This window comes from Echiichthys vipera, assembly GCF_963691815.1.
Source record: "Echiichthys vipera genome assembly, chromosome: 1".
NCBI lineage: Eukaryota > Metazoa > Chordata > Actinopteri > Perciformes > Trachinidae > Echiichthys > Echiichthys vipera.
In genome coordinates, this window is record NC_139826.1 from 27,962,994 (window position 1) to 27,985,105 (window position 22,112).

At 38.4% G+C, this 22,112-nt stretch overlaps 1 protein-coding gene across 2 annotated transcripts in view; it reads right to left on the minus strand.

Moving 5' to 3' along the window:
- The window catches only part of gpc5a (glypican 5a), a 117,329-nt gene that overhangs the window by 44,147 nt on the left and 51,070 nt on the right, over nt 1-22,112 (minus strand). For both annotated transcript variants that reach the window (XM_083915723.1, XM_083915724.1), the window contains 2 exons: nt 13,524-13,644; nt 539-698 (listed from right to left, as the gene is read on the minus strand). In XM_083915723.1, coding sequence (XP_083771849.1) covers nt 539-698; nt 13,524-13,644 — 281 coding nt within the window. The remainder of the gene's footprint in view (nt 1-538; nt 699-13,523; nt 13,645-22,112) is intronic.

Genomic DNA, 22,112 nt, shown 5'->3' on the forward strand with positions numbered 1-22,112 from the left:
AGCGGTGATTAATCAGGTTGTTAGCATGTGTGATGGAGAATAGAAGAGAGAGGAGAGGGGGAATCCATGTGCTGACAGGAGAGTGTGACAGGCAACAAAATGAATAGGAGAGCTCCGCCGCTGCGATTCATCAGGGGTTACTGATCCTCTGAGGGGCAATCATTTTTAGGGTAACGGGCCTTGATTGCAATAATGTCCCCATAGCAACTATTATCTTTAATGACTATTATTATGGCTGTCATAAAACTGAGGCTGGAACAAGTCTTAAAATAAAATATAGTATTATGCTACTGCACTTTCGAATGTCTAGTTTTCAGATAGACAATAAAAACTATGGGCAGTCATACGCAAAAACATACATGCAAATTTAAATCATTACGCCAAATCCGATTGAGTATAAATTAGAATATATCACTTAATTGTCATGATATTACTATTTAACCCGACCTCCTTAGGGCAAAAAATAACAGCTGGGTAACAATTTCTTCACATGGTTAATTGGTTGAGTATTCAATAAAATAACAGCGACGAGACTTACATTTGGAGACTCTGGAGACTTTCCTCTTCACCTCGCCACCTCCAGAACCACAGCCATCTTCATCGTCACAGTCGCCGCTGTAACGTCCCTCTGCATCTCCACTTCCTGTTTCAATCTGGTCCAGTGACCCCAGTTTAGGAATGGACTTTCCCTGCAACAGCTGGATGTGAAAAAAAAACAAAAACAACCCATTTTAATTAAAGTATCCACTTTTTAAATTTATTTTTTAGTACACTGGAACTCTTGACTTTACATGCCCAGGCTTCAAAAGTTTCCTGCTGCAATAAGCATACGGTCTACATTATATGTATATAATATTCACATTCAATATTCACAGCAGGATGAAGTGAACGAGGTCCTCATGGCAAGGACAGTGCAGAATATGCATTCAGAAACCGTGAAGAAAATGCAAAAGAGCTGTTAATTATGCTGCTACTCAGCCATAGATCTCTAAGTAATAAAAAATACTGCAAATGGCCTATGTTTATAAACATTCCTGCTCAGATTTTTTTGTATCCTATTCTGTATTTCTAATAATATTTGAATTGGTTATTCTCATATAAAAACTTAAATTATGAAATTCCCTTTATTGTTTATTCATTTAATGAAATCGAATAAAGGCAAAAATGAATGTTAAGCATCAACACTTTTCCTGATCTCCACCTCCAAACTACCCTTATATGAATCCGTAGTATGCGTTACGTGATGTCAAACCTGCCAGGCCACAGTGGCCTGCAGGGCAACTAAACTTTCTGCTGTATTGCTGTGCACCAGAATTTCAATCGAAGACTTTGTGAACTCAGTACCACGGGAAAAGCATACGCTAATTGGCTCATCTGAATTCATGGTGTGTCATTGGAAACGAGAGAGAATGCTTTGTGTTGATCAGAAAGGTATTGTTTTTGCTAATTACTTACAGTTGTGGTTCATTGCAGGGGAGCAAAAGAGTTGGGGTTTCTGCCATGTCTGAGCTGGGACATATCTGTGCTGTTAATTAGCCAGGAGTCTGGAGTTTCAGCTCCTTATTGGTAATAGGTTAGAAAATGGAGACTATTTTGGCAATATAAGCTCTCCCTCCATGTGTTGGCATGATTTTTTCCCCTTTATGTCTGACCAACATTTTAATACATAATGTGAAATAATGAGTTTCTGTGGATCTGGGTTGCTGACTGAATTTGAACTTCAGCGTTTAAGGGGTAGAGCATTGCTCGAGGGCTCAATATGTTGAATTCAAAGGCTCTCGACTCTGAGACACATTTACAAAGGAAACAGCATGTTGCAATAATTAGTCTGCCCATGTGAGACAATATGCTTTCTGAGCTTTTTGATTCACTTATTTATTGATAACAAGGAGGTGAAAGGTTAAGATGTATAAATGAGCCTTTGCATACATGCAAGAGGAAAACATGCTGTTTTCACACATACACTACATAGATTTACTCAATCCCAGGACCTTACGGTAGGTCAGGTCTCAAGTCACAACTTAGTCCCTACAAAGTTATGCAACGTGAAAATAATGAGCGTTGGCCTGACGACACATCCACTGATTTGAACTATTTTATTATTTACTGACTTGACAAGCATTTTCTCTGTTCCAAGTTCAGTTTTGAGTTACGTTCGCTAAAAACGACAATATTATTTACGCATCTAAAGAAATTTAAGTATATATTCATAATCTGTTTTTAAAGATTAACATGTATAATAAGCAGCATTGGGTTTAGGGCCAATTGCCACAGACAGGCAGGGTAGGGGTGAATGAAAGTATTGAGAAAAAGACTAAAACATTGTTGGTTTTGATCTTTTCATTGGATTTGTTGACAGTAACAAAAATGGTATATCGTCAGCATTGGCTTTGTTAGATTATGGATGGATTGATACCAACAGCAGGCTTGACTTAAATCAGGTAAATTATCAAATCTTGTTAGCTGATGATATTTCTGAAGCCGAGGAAACATTTCTCATGTTCGACCAAGTCTGTCCATCAGGCTGCTCGATTCTTTTATTCTTCAAGGCCACAGAAGTAACAGCTCTGTGTTTGATTATATCGAACAGCTGTAATGCCCTTTCTGACACAATGAAGTGAGCCTGAATGGTCTAACTGTGTTATTAGCCTCACTTCTGTGAATGACATGGGGCTTTGACCAAGACTGGCTTGTGAGACAGGTGCATTTCATTTACTGCAAGTCCAGATGAGAATGAGAGTGGCCCTCTTGGGCAGCCTTCTTGCCATTATGGTATGAAGATTTAATGACCACAATACAAATTACTTTTTTTCACAAACCAAACTGCTCACTCGCTTATAAAAATGACTGTGCACTTAGAGTGAACTTTCTGAACATACAGCAGAGAGCCCCAAGCAATTGCCAACTTTTCTTTTATAGCTGTCGCATCAATAGTGCACACTACAAGAGATAATGACGACACCTTTTCTGCATTAAACAAGCTTATGGTCAACTAGAAGCTAAACAAGCAAGAGAAAACACAAGATTATTTTATGAGCTCTGTTATTAGTTACAGTAAACTCTACATACTATACTCCTAACGCTCACCTAATTGCAATTATTATTATTATTAGAGAACCGGACATTATTTAACACAGGGTATCATTAGAGACAGATCCTCATATCTAATTTATCCTGCTTTTTTAGTAGATACGTTTTAGTTTCCATTTGCTGGAGCTGCACTTTACTGTTTACATGTCAATACAATTAACGCATTTAAATATGAATTTACTATATAATTAAATCCTTATTTCCTTGTGTGTGTGTGTGTGTGTGTGTGTGTGTGTGTGTGTGTGTGTGTGTGTGTGTGTGTGTGTGTGTGTGTGTGTGTGTGTGTGTGTGTTTTAATAGCAAAGAATGGTTGGTCATTCAAAGTGCCACCCTGACAGGAAATCCCTTTCATGTAACTGGATGATTGGAAGAATACACATAACAATACACGGTTTTCACACTGAGAATGCAAATTTGACATGGCTATTATTTCATAGGGAGGGAGTGGCTACACTCTCAGACAGTCTTTGTGAGCAAGTTAGCTGCTGATATTACCATTTATCTGAGAGCACTACTGTGCCCAGGTGCATTCTTGCAGAGCTGCTAGTGTGGCTGCATGCTTGAAATCCCTCATTGCACCTTCAGAGTAAACATCGTGCTCTGTTTATGCATTCTTGTCTCCCCTGCCTTTAGAAACCTCCAGTCCCCACCCCAAAAACATGCATTTGCCACTTTAGATTTGTTATACATTTGTAATTAACCACTGTACAGATAAACTCCTTCACTTGCAACAAAATGGCCACTCAAAAGATCCAGCTTGCTAACCGAGGCTTGGCTTAACTTTCATCACCACACTACAGAGAGTAAATTCTGAAAGAACGCATCACAGTATATGTCTTGGCAGTTTTAACAGCAAGGGACTGGAAACTGCAGTGATACGCTGCAAAGCCAGCATCAGAAATTTACTGGCACAGACCTTCTACAGCTCTATGATATCTTCATTACCCGCTGCATAAGGAAAGCCCAAAGCATCATCAAGGACACCAGTTATCCAGCCCACACACTATTTTCACTCCTGCCATCTGGAAAATGCTACCAGAGCATTAAATCACACACTACCCATTTCAGAGACAGTTTCTTCCCACAGGTAGTCAGAATAATGAATAGTACCCCCCCACACACACACGCACACACACACACACACACACACACACACACACACACACACACACACACACACACACACACACACACACACACACACACACACACACACACACACACACACACACACACACACACACACACACACACACACACACACACACACACACACACACACACAGCCTATGATGTGAATAGCTGTTTTATTGTGTATTTTCTCAGGTACCATTTGATTATACTAGCCATTGTGTATTTTTATTTATTTTTCAAGGTTGAGAGTGTCACATTCAGCAATTTATTTATTAACACACACAGACTTAAAAATAAAATGTAGGAGTAATTAAACTCTAGATCACACTATTTTTTTGGTGTAACTGTACTTGTTTGAAGTCTATATAGAGTCATAAGAAAAAATAAAATCACAACTTTGTTTCTAAAATAGGTAGAAAATCTCATTGTATTCCCCTCTATTGCTTAAAAAGATTCACTTAGCTGTCAACTCCAATTTGTGGGTGCTAGTTTTCTTCCTGGTGCACTTAAGCAAGACATTGAACTTCCAACTGCTCAGCAGTATAGGTCTGACCTGTTTGTAATGTGTGAAAATTAACAGAGTGAAAAAGAACTTGTATTCCCCCCTGGGGATCAATACAGTATGTCTTCTTAAGGTATGCACTTTAGCTACAGACAATAATGGAACAAGGTGACGGCCATGTTACTGTGTACCTTGTAAATGTTGCCATTATCCTGCCTACACAACTACTTCCCACCACATACTGTACAAAGGTCTAGTTGTCTCAAAAAACTCCAAAGAATTTAATGTTTCATATGAAGTGATTGTTACTGGTAATAGCATGTATTTATAGTCAATTAAAATATACAGAGCAGATGATGTACCGGGTACACTTCCTAAAGAGGTGCAGGGTGTCATGTGGCAAAACGAATCACACCTTCAGAAATCCCAGAGATGAATAAAGCTGTGTGTGGATTTTTAAGCTCATTAGTATTCTCTTTGAACACACTCCAGTATCTGTAAATAGAGGGTGGAGGAAAGATCTTACAATGATCATATTTGCCAGTCAGAGGAGAGAAGTGTCAGGATGTGAGTCGGCTCCCAGGCCACACACTGTCATTCTCCATCTCCCTCACTGCAGCAGCACCACTGACAGCATCTTGATCCAGACCAAGTGCAGCAGCAGCAGAGCGGGTCAGTGAGAAAGAGCCCAGAGTAGAGATTACAAAGCAATGTGAATTTTAGAATATTGTTATAATGTAAATCAACCCGGGGCGGCACGGTAGTGTGGTGGTTAGCACTGTCATGTTGTTTGGTTCGAAACGGGGCTGGGGCCCTTCTGTGTGGAGTTTGCATGTTCTCCGCATCTCTGCGTGGGTTCTCTGGCTTCCTCCAGTCCAAATATGCACGTGTTAGGTTAATTTATGACCCTAAATTGCCCGTAGGTGAGAATGTGGGTGTGAGTGTGAATGGTTGTCTGTCTGTCTCTGTTTGTCTCTATGTGCCCTCACGCCCGATGTCAGCTGGGATCGGCTCCAGCCCCCCCGCGACCCCGATAGGGACAAGCGGTTGAAGATGGATGGATGGTAATAATCAACCCTCTGTTCTATGACTCAACATTCGTTGAAAACAAAAAATCAAGGATAATTCTATTTTTTTCTTATTTCCAGTAAACAAAAATAAAGCAAAGAAAATGGTCGTAACATTTGGAACATTATTCCTCTATGCTACAGATGTCCATTGTTGTTCAAAAACTATTAAAATGTGATTGTCTGATCCGTCACAGCTGCCAAATCCGTTCTGCACATGCATAAAAGTCAGTGCATTCGCAGGATACGACACTGCCCAATCCATTCTACCCATGCGGTTGTCATCACTCTGTACTGAGCATGTGCAACTCTAAACAGGGTTAGAAGGAAGCCAGATAGCCCACTCATTAACTATTTATCAGCTCTGGAAAAATATGTTTAATTCTACAATACGTTATTGATGACTTTTTTTTATTAGCCAGCAGTGTCAGACTAAACATACACTCTCTACACAAATCAATGTGAAATAATTACATTTTAGTCCAGCTGAATGGTGGAAATGCAACATTTATTGACACCAACAGCTGTAAAACATGCATCGATCTGCTGCCATAAATACTGGAGCACCACATGTGCATTAATCCGTAGTTCAAAAAAGACCCACGATGCAAAAATAACCACATTTGAATGTAACTTTTAGGTGAAAAGCTTGTCAACATTTAAATAAATGTATAATTCAAACGTGATTTTGTAAAGTTTGCAATGTTGTAGAACTTGAATGCTGACCAATTATACAAAGGGGGTTATGTTGCTGTTGCTGAAACTGGATTTTAATAATGAATCCCTAAAGCACTTGCAATGACTTAAGATAAGGTTGCTATCTAAGGGTATGCAGCATAGCTGGATTTGTATTTAAACTTCTTTATTTTCTGTGCTTACCTCATGGGCATTATGAATGACACATTGGGTCTCATGCAGCAACAATGTCTTAAATGTCTCTTATATATTCACTTAATTTTCTCTAGAAAGAAAAAGTCAACTCCAGATGCACCAAACGTTTTATAACCATCCAAATCTGCTCTTACCCAAGTGTGTTGAATGATGAATCCCACTGTTGATTAAAATTGATTATTAGCATCACACACAACATAAGGGCATGTACTGTGCCACGTGCAAATACTCTCACACATGCCCAAGAATTGGAGGGATGACACCAAAAAAAAAATGTAAGATAAACGTCAGCAATAGCTAAATCAATGTAAATCAATGTAAACAAATGTGATTTCCCAGAGTGTCAGGAAAATCCAAAACATGTATTAATAAAACTAAATTAATAAAAAAAAAGAATAATCTTATTTATAAATACAATCATCGATAATAATCTAAATTTGATTATGGCATAATTTTAGCATATAGCAGGCCCAATGATTGTGGGTTAGAAAACAAATTATTATGCTTCAGTTTTTGGGATTTGTATAATTTAAGACTTGCTTGAAAAGCCCTGACATATCGGATTTTACAGATTCCTTGTTGAGGAAAAAACATGATTTAATCAAACAAACTAAACGTGTAAGTCATGTTGGTGTGGTGTGTTAAATATTCAAGATTCTTTAACAGAACAGGATTATGGTTATAAGCGAAACTACCTCTACTTGTTAACTAGACTTCTTTAATAGTCAGATGTTATGATGTGGTATGTCCATTTAGGATCACAACAAATGAAATGTGAATATATTCTCAGTGTTAATCCTTTGGACTAAGAGGAGAAGAGATGTGAATAATTCACAAGCAAAACTGCTGGTCAACCACCACATCAATGATTGGTAAATAATTCAGCCTGCAGTCGGGGTGAGGAGCTGCTTGCTCCTAATTTTGATTGAGAGACACAGGGACAGGGCCTACTTATAGATTCTTGATGGGTTTTACCACATCAAGAAGAGAGGAGAAGCAAAGAGGAGAGGAGCCAACAAATAATTCATAGGAAAGAGCTGCTGATGAGCAAGATGATGAAATCTAGAGTTTGTACACTCAGATTGCATGATGAATTTGTCAATCGCTGCACTGCTGTTTTGTGTTTTCCTGCAGCCTCGGCTTTGGAATAGTAATGATACATTTCCATTTGGTTCTAGGGGAACTGGGAGCGGCTTGTGCACTTCAAGGTCAGGGACGGATACATGGAAATATTAAAGAACATTTCTGATATGTAGATGAAAAACATGAAGATCAACATTTGCATGGACACATCATTCTTATCCTCATAAAAATGCCCAACAGTGGCGTCTTTAAAGTCAACAGAATTTCACCTTTGGCCTAAATCTATAGTCCAATATTATACTTTCTCTCAAGCGATTCAAAAGGGCAACTTTCCTTTCATGCACACATGCACATGTGCTTTAAGGTAAGTTTCATCCTATCAATGAGATGCAACAATACCATAGTGATTTATAGGATCACTATGGTATTGGTGCACACAAGCACTCATGTGTACAATTGAGTGAGTATGTGTGCACTGGTATATGTAATTGATGTTTTTGCTGGCCATAAACTGAACTGCCATTAACTACAGCATATTTCCTCCCCTTGCTTCCAGTTTCATCTAAACATAAATTCAATAAATTAGAATCACCATTTAACAATGACTGCATTTTCATTATGAACATGACCCACATACCCTCCTCACGGCCTGCCTCAAGCCCCACTTTCCATCTTAAACAGCCACACTGTCAGTGAATTGTATGTCTGATCAACACCATTAATACTGCAGAGGAATACAATGTGAGGATTGAAAATTGATGGTAAATGACAATTAAGGTTGTCGGTGCAGTGCTGAACTTAAACGGCTAATGAGATGCCAATCAGAACTATTTGCAAATCAAGTCCCAGTGAGATGATAATGCAAACTAGACTCAAGGGCTATTAGCACACAAGCTGTTGAATGAATTGTACCAGATGTATAGCATAAACACACATCACTTGTGAGATTTACCCTTCCACTAAGTCGACCTCCGAAAACTCTTGGGATTTTTGACTTTACAATGACAACACAGTATACTTCAGAGTCTACAGGGATGCCATGTTGATTAATTGTCTCTCTCAAAAGCATTCACTGCTTCCGAAAGCCTGTGCTCAACAGCATGATGCTTATGATAGCAGGATATCTTTGTATGGAGCACCCTGCCTCATGAGATGTTTTTAATTAAAAAAGAAAAAGTCCTTAGTCATAATTAATGCAAACAAACAGACAGACTGTCATTGCCCTTTAAAGTGTCACTAAAGACAGTTTCTGAATTGTTCAGGTAAAAAAAGTACTTTAATGTCAGGGAAAGCTCATGGTCACGGTTTAAAATCCCACAACAAAAGAAAATAAAAAACATCCTGGTCTCCCCTGAGGGGGCAGCGTTGGTAGGGTTTTTTTGTTTTAGGTACTGAGACAATTAAACACAATCCAGTTTGAGCAAGGCTTAAACATTACGCAAAAGTTTGTAATACTCAGAGACAGGATTTTACAAAAGAAAAGTAGGCTGCTATTTTATAGCTTGTTGTGGCGATTGGACGCTAAATATCTCTACCAGAGGCTGAAGGTCCTCAAGGCAGCGGCTGTGGGTACTACTCTGACCTGCAGCCCTTTGCTGCATGTCTCCCCATCGTTCTCTCACCCCACTTCCTGTCTGTCCTATCGAATAAAGGATGGAAAAACTGCCCAAAAAATAATTTAAAAAAAAACCCTCTACCAGGAATTTGCGCTTAAATGTATCTGATAAGCCATCTCAGCGATTTGCCCTATTGAATGCATTGACTCTGGTAAGAGACATAGACAGGCAGAAAGACCTTTTTAAAATCTTATTTGTAAAGCTTGGTGATGTCAAGATAAATTCTACAGTGCTTTTGAATACTGTCCGTTTCTAATCTAAGAAAACACACTCTGTGATAAAACACTGTGATAAATTATTTTGCAAATCAATGCATTATGTAACTGATATGAGGCTTACAAGTAGCACAACAAAGCAATTCCTTTTGAGAATCAATTTGACCCAGTGATGAGTGTAATTTGGCTTGAGTGTACTCGAGATGTTGCTGCCATTCATTTTTGGTTGTTTGCATCTTGACTTCCCATAAAACCTGAAATAATAGCTTACGGCAAGGTCAGCCCATTGAACACAAGATCTGGATGGTTACCATCATGACTACATACAAAACAGGCAGGGTTCACCTACTGAACAGGCACAGTTCGTATGTGCTGGAGGCAGTGCTGGCACAGACCATGAGGATTTGGCAAACGGCACTTGTGCAAAAGGGCAAATGTTGAATTTCAACTAAAGTAGATTTTACTCAAAAAATCAAACTTGCCTTTTCACAAAAACTACCTTTTGAACACTACTGAAGGCAGCCATCACTTCTTGACAAGGTTTTAAATTGGCCACATTCAGACTCAACAAGCAAAGTAAATGAAAAAAGAATAGTAGCAAAATCTTGAAGCTGAAGTAAAACTGTGACCCGAATACCAGTGTCTCCAAATGTTGTCTTAAATCTGTGAAGATGGATTTGGTGCTTCGGAGCTCTCTGGATCAAGAGCTGGATCTCAGAAAATATTTTATCTCACCTATCTCCATAAGTTGCAAACACTAAGGGTTTCAAGTGATGTGGGAAACTATTTTAAAACTTAAAGTACTTTGTTGGATACAATTCATATTCTGTGGGACTAATAAGCACTATACTTTGTTATTCTTTAGGTGAGGTAATTTTTTATCTTGTAACAACAACTGTGGTTGTAATACTTGTTAACACCTTTGCTGAAAAATGTTGGTGCGGGTGAAACAGGAAGCTTTATTTAGGTGGTTGAGCTCTAAGAAGCATCATGCAGTGACAAAATATCAGTTATTTATACAGCTGCCTTGCCAATTATTATGCTAAAGATGTTCATCATCATGCATCTTAATAATGCTGAAATTTGTGTTTCTTAGCTGGATAATTGTCAGAATTCTAATGAGAGTATTTTTTAGAAGATATCTCAATCCGTTAGGGTGCTTAGGCTGATGGAAATAGCTAGTTTTGCAGGTATTTGGTCATAAACCAAAGTATTGGACCAATCAAGATTTTGACTCATGATGGTGCTACATCAAAAGTCAGGGGTCCAAAGTTAGTCCACTTTATCCTGAGAGGGACATGAATGTGCACATTCCATGGTAATTCATCCTGCAGTTCCAACATTTGATCTAAAGCCAGACTCTCACGAACATGCGGGTGCTATCTGCAGTGTAAAACAAAATAGAGCAAAGTACTAGCACCAAAAGTGAGTCGAGCCGTCCCATCCCATGGAATTGAGGTTTAAGAGTGTTTCTTCACACAACAGAGATTTGCCTCTCGGATAACCGACAATGAGCTACATCAAGTGTTATAGTGTCACTTTGCATCTGCACGTGTCGGCACTAACAAGTTCACACAATGTCTCAGTTTTAAAACAAAGAAAAGCAAGTGTACTGAAAGATGTCTTCGAGTGAAACTTTGAGAAGGAAAAAATATAAATTAGAAGTCAAGAAAGCAACAGAGAACACAGAATCAGTATATTTTTTTCCCATATAAATTCAACTGACCATAATGATTGTTTGAACAAATATAACTGATGTTATCACAGATGTTAACAAACCTTTCACAGTGCCAGAAACGAAAGTTTAATTTTTGTCAGTAACATTAGGAGGGATAGCAGGTCCGTATTGTATAGTATTGTATAGTATTAGATAGTATAAGTTAGTATTAGATAATATTGTATAGTGTTGTATAGTATTGTATTTAATTCCATTAGTCTATTATCAATATTTTTCATTAACAACACATCAAATGCAATGTGTGCTGTAAAGGTGATCCCTCTTTGTGATGAACCTACAGAGAATTGTCACGCAACTCTGCAGTTCCCCTCAACCCTTTTAGCCATCGTTTCTCTTTTACTGACGCAGTTTGACTGTTTTGGTTCACACAACGCTGTCGTCAACCTCTTTTCAGATGAAGCAAGACGTCGTATTCAGTAAAATATGAACTTTAAACACACTGTACACTACCTGTCAACCACCAAACAGGAGACAGAAGCAGTTAGTGACTAACTGGGAAGACACTCGCGCATGTAGCAGATAAAGTGCAGATACTTCCCTCAGGAGTAGGTTGGATCAAAAATAAATAAATAATTATTTAGAGAGAGAGAGAGAAGGAGCATGCAGCAAAGGGGACGCAGGTCAGAATCCAACCCGGCCACTGCAGCACTCATTTGAACAAGCCCGTGCAAAGATGTGCATGCACAGATAATTTTCTGCGCTGCGTTTTACTACACCACTGGATAAAAGTGTCTACTCTACTTTGCTCTAATGTTGTGACGTCTGTACTACCACACGTCACATCCTTAGAGTTACATCCAATCAGGAACCAGGCTTCTCTCAGTGGAGAGAAATAGCCCTGCTCTCCCACAGGGCAAACAAACAGCCTCTCGAGCAACTCAAATGCAAATTAAGGGCGTTTCGGTGAGATAGACCTGCCTCATTCTGGATATTCGACCCCTAATGGAAATGCACCTAAATGTACAAACACATGATTTTACGAAGGATCAATGAAAAGAATTACTCAACAGTTATTAAATCGGCAGTAACAAAAGACAGAGTATGCAAGGACAGGAGGAACAGGTTGCGAGCTAATGATGCAGATGAAAATGTTTTTATTAACAATGAACAGTTAGCAGAAAATGAGATGAAGAGAAAAAAGAGGTGAGTATGAACGAAAGATGTTAGTGGAAATAAACGGCTTGTAACGTTACACTTCCTGAAGTACTTGCTCCCAGAAGATTCTAAATGATTTCATAATCTCTTTTTCAAGCTCATATAACAGTTTTTCCTCCTGTAGATAAACATTCACAGAACCTCAGAGACGTATAGAAGCACACATAAGACGCAGATGGCAAAAACACACATTCAAACAAAAACATACACACAATGAATGTCAACGAGGCTGATCAGGCGCTCTCAAATGGTTATGATATAGATTTATGTGTTCTGACATCCCACAGATGGTGCGAATTAGTCAGGGGGGGGGTGCCTAGCAGGAGGTCAAGAGAGATGACCTGGCCTTCAGTCTGCCACTCGGGATACCAAAGAATCGGCCACGTGAAGCTGCTGCTGCTGCAGTGCAACAACCCACAGGCAGCTTCAGCAGTTGTTATTGAAGCTGCAGAAGAGAAAGTGCTCCCGTAAACTGCCCTAATCTCATCATCCCGAGAGATAAACACCGCTGAAAGGAGCCACATCAGTACAAACGTGCAGAAAAGCAGGCTGGGTGATAGAAAAGCTACATCGATTTTGACAAAGAGCCGAAAAAGAATTTTGTAAATATGAAGACACGCAAACCAGACCAAATGGGTTTCTAAATGTGTAATGATTGATTCTTTTCTCTCTTTTTTATTGCCTGGAGATGATTTTACATTTGAGACTAGTTTTCTATTAGCCAATACTTACTGGTTATGTGAAAGATGATGTAATTATTGAAAGGTAAAGAGCAAGGGGATTCAGCTTTGTGAACAGTCATTTCTTTTCTACCTTGAAAGCCAAAAGCTAAGACATACTTAATGTTCCATAAACTAACAAAGGCGCACAGAGAATTAGCAGATTGCCTGAGGAGACAGGTACCATATGTTTGGCAGAATGAGGGATGGAAATATTGATTTTAAGTGGAGTGAGAACTGTAAAAAAAAAAAAAAAAAAAAGGGAAAAAATCCGATAGTGTACAAATATGTAGAGAAAACGAGAGAGGCTTACCTGATTGATGTGTTTCAGTTTGTCAATGATCTGATTTATTACAGGGTCTGCTCCCTTCACTTTGACTTCAGGGTTGGCACTCTGAGCCTTGATGCCGTTGCCGACCACACGGAGGGTGTAGCTGTGAACAAAGTAGAAAAGACAGAGCAGTCTGTAAGTACTTATCCATCACTCATGTCAAAGTATAATATGAGAAATACCACTGGCAGAAAGTGACTGTGTTTAATAGTGTTTTACTTTATACTTACTTACTACTTTACACTCTATTATATGTATTTGACAGAAGTACGTACTAGTTACTTTTCACATTAAGATTATACATAAAGACATATATGATAAACTTGTAAAACAGCAACATACACTATGCATTGTTGAAGATTAAACCCAAACGTTCCACCAAAGAGACATTTCACCTCTAAACTGCTCAGGTGGTTTCATTTAAATGTTTAGGACCCGAAAAGGTAAAACTCTCAAATATTTCACAAAAAAGCAAAGAGTAGAAACAAAAAATGAACACAGATATGTTATGCAGAATTTTGTTTTTCTTCGTTCCTCTCCCATTAATCATCTCGCAACGCCATCTTGTGACCTTTCAGAGGGGGTCCGACTCCTTTGTTGAGAGAACCACTAAACTACCCAACTGTATATAAAGGACAAGGAGATAAAGTAGTTCCCGCTACAACAATAAAATGCTGCTAACACTGTTGTAACAGCTTTAACAATCTTATAGTATAATATACAAGATTATATCAGTAACAGTATCCACTACAGTGCCATTACAGTCATTCCCCAGCTGCAATGATGGTGCATGGACGCCAAGAGTGTGGATTCAGACTGAATCAACCTGACCAATCAGAGCAAACTGGGCATTTTTGGGAGGAGAGCTTAAAGACATCCATTGGGCGTGAGGCAGGGTCCACCCTGGGCAGGACTCCAGTCTATCGCAGGGCACATAGAGACAAACAGGGACAGACAACCATTCACACTCATATTCACACCTACAGGCAATTTAGAGTAATCACTTAACCGATTACATGCATGTCTTTGGATCGTGGGAGCAAGCTGGAGAACCAGGAGCTATTTAAGTGCAATCTGTACTTTTACTTAAGTAGTATTTTAAAAGCAGGATTTTTTTTTAGTGGTGAATTTTTACATATTAGTATTTATACTACGTTTTCCCATCACAGAGAAAGACACTGGCGATGTGCCTGAAAAACAAAGTCAACACTGAATGAAGTCCAATCAGTTACCTCCCTTTCTTGTGGAGCAAAACTAAAAAAATTATCAATATTCTGAACTCAAACAAAGGGGATGGCATAATTCATCTGCAGGCATAACCTGCAGTTAAAGTGGGATTTGTGAAACGGGCAAAACATGATTCACCACAACAGCCGTGTGTCTCTGCTGCAGTGCTGCGAGGCTGCATGTATGGTTTTATAAAAAACTATATATCAAACTCTGCATGGTCTCTCTTAGAAATGACACTATTAAACTACACTGTGAGTATACTCAACTATTCATTTATGATTTGTGCTTTAACTTTTCAATATGCGGCATTAATCCTTGTTCTAAAGTAGTTCATTGTTGTTATAGCTTAGTAATAGACTTCAGTACACCCCAAGGACTCGTCACTCTTTAGTTTGAATACAGTCTGTCAGTGGTAATGACTTTGACCATGGCAGCCGGTGAGGGAGCACAATTCATTCACGTCTCAATCTCTAGCATATCATTTAATCAAACAAGTAGATCAAGGCAAAGTCAGTCATTGCGGAAAGACCTGCTGAGCTCAGTGTGTGTGTGTGTGTGTGTGTGTGTGTGTGTGTGTGTGTGTGTGTGTGTGTGTGTGTGTGTGTGTGTGTGTGTGTGTGTGTGTGTGTGTGTGTGTGTGTGTGTGTGTGTGTGTGTGTGTGCACATGTGCGTGCATTAGACAGAGAAGTCCTCCGAGGTCTCAGCCTCTCTTTGAATCAAAATAACTGGATTAGAGAATTAACAATAAAACATAAAAACAATCATGACCGGTCGGTGATTTTGTAGCCACGAACAAAAATTGCTGTGGGCTCGTCAAGCAATACAAGGTCAGAAAGAAAAAAAAGTATGAATAAATAAAGCGCAGGAAGCATGGGTGTCTAATTTATTTAAAAGAAAAGGTTGCTGGCAGAAATCAAATTTAGTCAGGATGTCTGGGTCCTTCAGATGTAATTTTGATGTTAATTTCCTTCAAATTGGAAGTCCTAAATGTGATTAGTTTTGGAAAAAAGGCGGCTGCCATTCAGTGTCTTTCTTTACTTTTTATCAGTGGTTAGTTTGCTATCACCACTATTATTCTTATTAGGGTCTTTCTTCTCTTTTTTTGTCTGGCCTTTGTCCTCTCCATCTCTGCTGTGGCTGCAGCCTTTCTTCTGGCAGCTGTGTCACATAAAATATTAAAGTGACCATTTAAAATATATCTGCAATAACCGTGCTTTGGTCATTTAGAAAGCAGAGGCAGACGATCAAAGTTGTATTCATAAAAATGCATTTTCTGCATATTTATTCAAAGGACTCTATAGAAGAGAAAATCTTGTAAGACATGATTCAAGTTTCTTATTGACTTCATTTGGGCTTAAACTTGCTCCATCATGTGTGACTCATCATGTAATTTCCTTTAAATTTAACATCAGATGTCAGAATCTTATTATTCTATGTGGGTATAGGTGACATAATGTGATGTTGAATGATGAAAAGGGTTGGTGAAAAGACCATTGGCATGTAATTCTAGATACATGATTAGGTCTTTAGACAAATAGCAATGACCAGTCAGTCACATGAACTCATCAGCAAACGTTCTTTGCACATGGAATAAAATGATTATTTTTGCATCTAAGGAGTTTCTTCATGTAATTTTGCTACTTGACACCATCTTCTGAAAAGTCCAGATTCAAGGATGCAAAACCTTTCAAAATTCTTTGATTACTAATATGATAGAGCTCTCATGGAATCTTACATTTATATTGATCTCTCATCGCCAGACAAAGTGCTGGAGTATCAAGTCTGGCAGCAGGAGTAAACATTCTCGGATATGTGTGTGGGTTTTTTTTTTTTGGGGGGGGGGTATCTCTGAGCTGTTTGTATTTCTTTAAACTGATAACGATTGTCCTGGGCGGTGCTAAGCGCCAGATGCAGCAAAGGTGCCCTTGCAAAATACAGTTACAGCTATCTTTCTAAGCACGTCACATGACCTGCAATTTCAACTACAGCCACTACACCCATTCTATCATAGAGGCTAGCGATGTTTTCTATAACGTCACACTTTAAAGTTACATATAAATGTCTTGGTCCGTGGGTTATAATGGTTTTTAGCTTTGCCTGTTTGTATTCTTTAAATCTATTTTATTGTATCAAATTAGTCATGTTAATTGTAAATGCATTGTGTGCAGCAATTCATATTCATTATCTATATTACTTTTGCAGCTTGGGCCATTTTAACATTTTGGCAGAGACACTGCATATAATACGTGACAGACTGAAACTTTTATATTCTAATGTTGTTTAATGAACATTGTTCCTAATAGATACACAGATAAATACAATATTTGTGACCAATATTCTTTCCAATGAAGCATCATACTGTATACTAATGACATGTAATAATAATTACTACTAATATGTCAGCCTTTGATTCGAAAACATGCTCCTGGGTTGACCTTTCTTCAACCAAAACGAAGTAACAACATCCCTCATGAATTAGATAAAAGCTGTGTTCATTTAAAAAAAAGAGTAAATATAAGAGATTGGAGACATCTTGTGGGCTGACCAGCTCCATACTGGATTTTAGAGTAACTAGGTTACAGGGGTGCATATCAACATGTTCTCAGAACACAATTTCTGGGAATAATTTGGCTTCTTGTGCACATCGACCAAAATGTAAGTGTGAAGGTGAGAGCCCTGTTTGTTTTCTTGCTGCAGCAGACGCCTGCGGCTTGAGGCTGATGTGTTGGGACTAAACTGCACCTGAACCGTGAATAGTGAAGCTATGATCCTGCTGCCTCCAGTTCTGTTTAATCCCTGGACACACCTGCTGAGATCAAGATTGTATGTGCAAGAACTGGAATGATGATAGTCCTTGTTGGGTCTGCACTACTATAAATTGTTAAGGGTATACATAGAAAAGAGGGAGGTTGTGCCCAAACCCACTTGTAACCTTTGATAATCTCACTTTACTTATAGTTATAATGAGATGGCATCGACGTAACAAATAGTGCAAAATCCAACTCTCTGTGACCTTTAGTGCCGTCATTTTCCTCCTCCCTGTACAATGTGATTAATAGCAGATTGAGAAGATTACATCAGAGCCATCTGTGCCCAGTTCCACCCAATGAAATTGTGCACGGCAGAACATCTGTATTAAAAAACTGATATTACCAAAAGCTGTTTTATATTGTGACATGTATGACTTTGGTGCAGTTAAATGTTGAAGAACATATAAAATATCACACACACACAAACACACGCACACACACACACACACACACAGGCAGGCAGGCAGCTCTTCTTGCATTCAGTAAGCAATCTATTTCATTATGCCACTGGGATCCATAACCTGAAAGACATACAATCTCTTGTAACGTGCTGCAGGGCTGGCAATGCAACACAAAGACTCCCTGGGAATTGCAACCCCAGAAAATAAAGGTCTGCTCCTTAAAAGGTGTCATAGATAAAAAACATTGATCATAGTCATCACATATTCTTCAGTGTGAGTAAAAAGCACACAGTAGCATCAAGCACAGCCTACAAGAGGGTATCAAACAGCTGAGTGATTGCCTGTGTCTCTGTGGAGCAGCAGCAGGATCCTATAATCCATATCTGTCTCCCCCAAAGGGATGCTTGGTTTGCATCTCATCTCTGCTCTTCTGTTCATCTACTGCTGTTCAGCTCTAGATTGAAAATTTCAATCATTTTATTCTTGGCTCTTATCGCTATCTCATCCAACTATATTTCTCTGTAAGTGCAAATCCTTACATCTTGAACAAAGAAATCTGATGCTTCTTTTGCCTTATTCCTTGACTTTCGGACAGGGGAGAACTCGTATATCATTTACCCTAATCATAGCAAAGAAGGAGCCGAGCTCTTCCTCAATCCAGTGAACTTTGGCTGAGTATAAAACACAGATGCAAGGTACTGTGACAAATTTGATTTTTTCGTATTCTAATGTTTTTGTTACAAAGGGATTGTTATCTTATCTAAATATTCCTTTAATATGGGCTGTGATAAGGAAGGGTTGATAAGTGAATTTGACGTCACACAACACACTGCAGCTTAAGGAAAACACATTTAAATGAAAAAGCCTTTCTTAGCAATCTGACAACACATATGCAGCATAACAAATATAAAGTAAATATAGAAAACATAACTGAAAAGATTTACACAGAAGTTACTAAATTAAGTTTCCAGGGAACACGCAAAAACTGATGAACACATCAGAGTTGTTGCTTTGGTTGTTGCTCAAGGATTTACTCAGTAATTCAGAATGTTAGTCTGTGCACTATACACTTTCTATGCACATGGGTGTAAAGCAAATAATCATGCAATCAGAATAATTGAACAACAACAAACTTAACCCTGCAATAATTCATTTTTTTGTCCATTTCAGCAAGTTAGCAAATAGTTGCTTATTTACACATCCAGCAATTACAGAGCAACATTAGCATTAACTTAAGTTGTGTTTGTGTCCACCTGATAAATATTAGTTCAATATTAACTCTCTTTTAACTGTATTCTTTTTTTTTTGCTTCCAATTCCTGAAATATGAGGCTATTTAGCTCCTAAATGCTCCACTATGTCACCTAACTGAACCTGTCTGCTGATTGGTGCTGAGTAGGTCAGGCACAGTTGGTTTTTAAAGCTTTTTAACTGAAAACAACTGACTATTTCAGCCTAAAACGACACTATGAGAGTGATGAGAGTGAAGCAATACAGTAAAGTTGTGGACGAGACAGCTAAACAATCGTCTGAAACTTGCTATGAAGTTCCATGAAGCAAAGGGGACATGCGGATTCAGCTGATAATTCTCTGTTGGTTATTCATCACAATTGTATCTTCCTTTTATTCAAAATGTGCTTAATCTAAAAGCAACACTTACAAACTAAGATGCAGTGTTTCAATCAGCTTGTTGGGATTCGTGAAAGCAGCATTCACAACATTATTTACCTAGCAGGTTACAGACTGCTCACACTGTTTTAGATCTATTAGTATGCCTCTGTTTCCTTTGAGGAATCAATCATGAGCTGCTGCTGAGCGAGCCTGTTAATTATTCGTAGTCACGCCATCTGTCTTTCAATTGTGAGTTCACATGTATAATTACTAAGGTAATAAATCAAAAGAAACTGGCAGTTTTTGTACAAACGCAGCCTAATATGTGAAGATGACCACTTAAAAACTTAAAGAAACAAGGCAATAGATAATTCTGTTAATTCAAATTTTCATTAAAAAAATCATCAAAGTCCAAAGGTTTTTTACACAGTGGTGTAAACAAAAAGCAAAACAAATAAAATACAGTTGGGTATCTAACAGCAGAAATGTATTTTTTCCTGAGCACCTTCATCAAAATGTTATGGATAGAGGAATTCAGTGGCTTGGGAGATGAAGGAGGTAGACCATGCACGCTGTTCATGGTTGGCTGAGTGAGAAACAAGGCAGGCCTGCGGTTAGTAGGCTAGAAGGCAATACCTGCTTTCCAGTTGCCACTGAGAAAAGAAAAGTCCCTCTGGCTCACTGCCGAACGCAGAGAGGATCTGCGAGAGTCCGCTACTTCAAAGCAGCCACTTAAGCTCAAAAGGACAGAAAATACTTCAGGCAAGACAATGCAACATATGCAGTTTAATGAGCAAAATCAACAAGAGGGCCATGCTACAAACAAACATCTGTTTGGTACAATAACCCAGAGTTAATTTGGTAATATACATATTAACTCTACAACACTGTAATTAAATAATACATTATGATTTCCATACCTCCTGCAGTGAATAACTGTATGTTTATATTTCTCAATATATGCACAAAGTCAAGAGTCATTTTTGTTTGTGCATAAATTCAAAAATTAGATAAATTAATTGACTGACAAAACTTGAATTTTCATGAAGGATTATTATCATCAGAATTAAAAGATATGCCAGTGTATGTATACCTGTATACCTAATATGAGCTGTGACAAAGAGAATAATACAACAGCAGTCAACAGTGCCTCAGGCAAAGATTTAGCTCCAAACATCACTACTGCCATGTTTGTTCCAATTACTAGGAAGCCCTGAGCCTTGAAGTTGTATTGACTTGTGCCAGGAGGACACTCTGGAATTAACCAGACAGAGCTGTTTGAGCAAGGTGGCAGCAGTAATTAATATGGTCTGCTAGTTGGTCGGTGGGTAATGGGCATTTTGTGTCAGGAATCTGTACTTACGCTGATGTACCGTGATGTTGGGACTTGCTCTTTTGAGGAGACTGATTAATTAACGATTCTTGAACAAAGTTCTGCAGCACTGAGAAATATGAAAGACAGAATGTGTAAGTGCACTCTAACGGCGGTGACGCCATTATTGAGAAAATGAGGGACGAAAGATTTGAAATGTCAAAACAAGATAGATTGCATCATAGCTTATGATAATGCCAAAAAACTGTTGTTGTATACGTAAGGGTATTTCTTGAAGTTTGGAAATTACTTTTAGGGCTTTTAACCAACAGAATTAAGCCATTGATTTAATCGAATCTGTAAATTCCATAAACAAAACAGCGTGTTTGGATTTTTAAAAGACTTTAAAAAAGGCCCAGAAAATATATTTTCTCAATCTGCTTATGAATGTGGTCCTACACGGAAAAAAAGAACATGCAAAGTTGGAAAAGTTTTGGTTACTTCAATTGATTTCTGTAGTTTTGCTTTTGTGTGGGCTCTATACTCTGGTCCAGCAGCTGCATATAGCTCAGCTCAAGCCTGGTTTGGTCCAAGATAGCTGCTACATCATGATACATGACCAAATAGGGCTAGCTGGAGCAGTTTAACAAAAGCCCCAGTGAATATAATTTAAGCATTCATTAACCATTCACCATCATTAACCATTTGAAGGTTGGTTGGTTAGTTATTCATTTAAAAAAAAATGCTTTATTACAATCTAATAGATGAAGAATCGCACCGCTTGGCACCGAAAACCTAACATCAACATTTGCTTCTGTATTAATACTGTGAAATGTTTACTGCCAGTGTGCTGTATCTCAATTGTTTTCCCTAAAATATCCTCTCAGGGCAACTAAAGCATGATTAATGTATGATTTGATTCATGGTTATGTTTAAGAATTGGAAAAAGTTGGGTAAATATGGTCAGTTAAATATTAAGAAAGTCAAAACAGGATGCAATGAGTTTTCATTAATTCACCAAAACCACAATGTTCCCCTAAACCTGCTTTAGCCTTTATATAAAAACCTAAACCTGCCAACATGGGAGACTCTTCAAACACCCTCCTCATCCTCCTCCATACGACTTCTCAAACTCTGTCTTATAATGTCTTCTTTGGTTATGTCTGGTGGTTTTATGATGTGTGCTACTGGTTTTCATGTGTGCTAC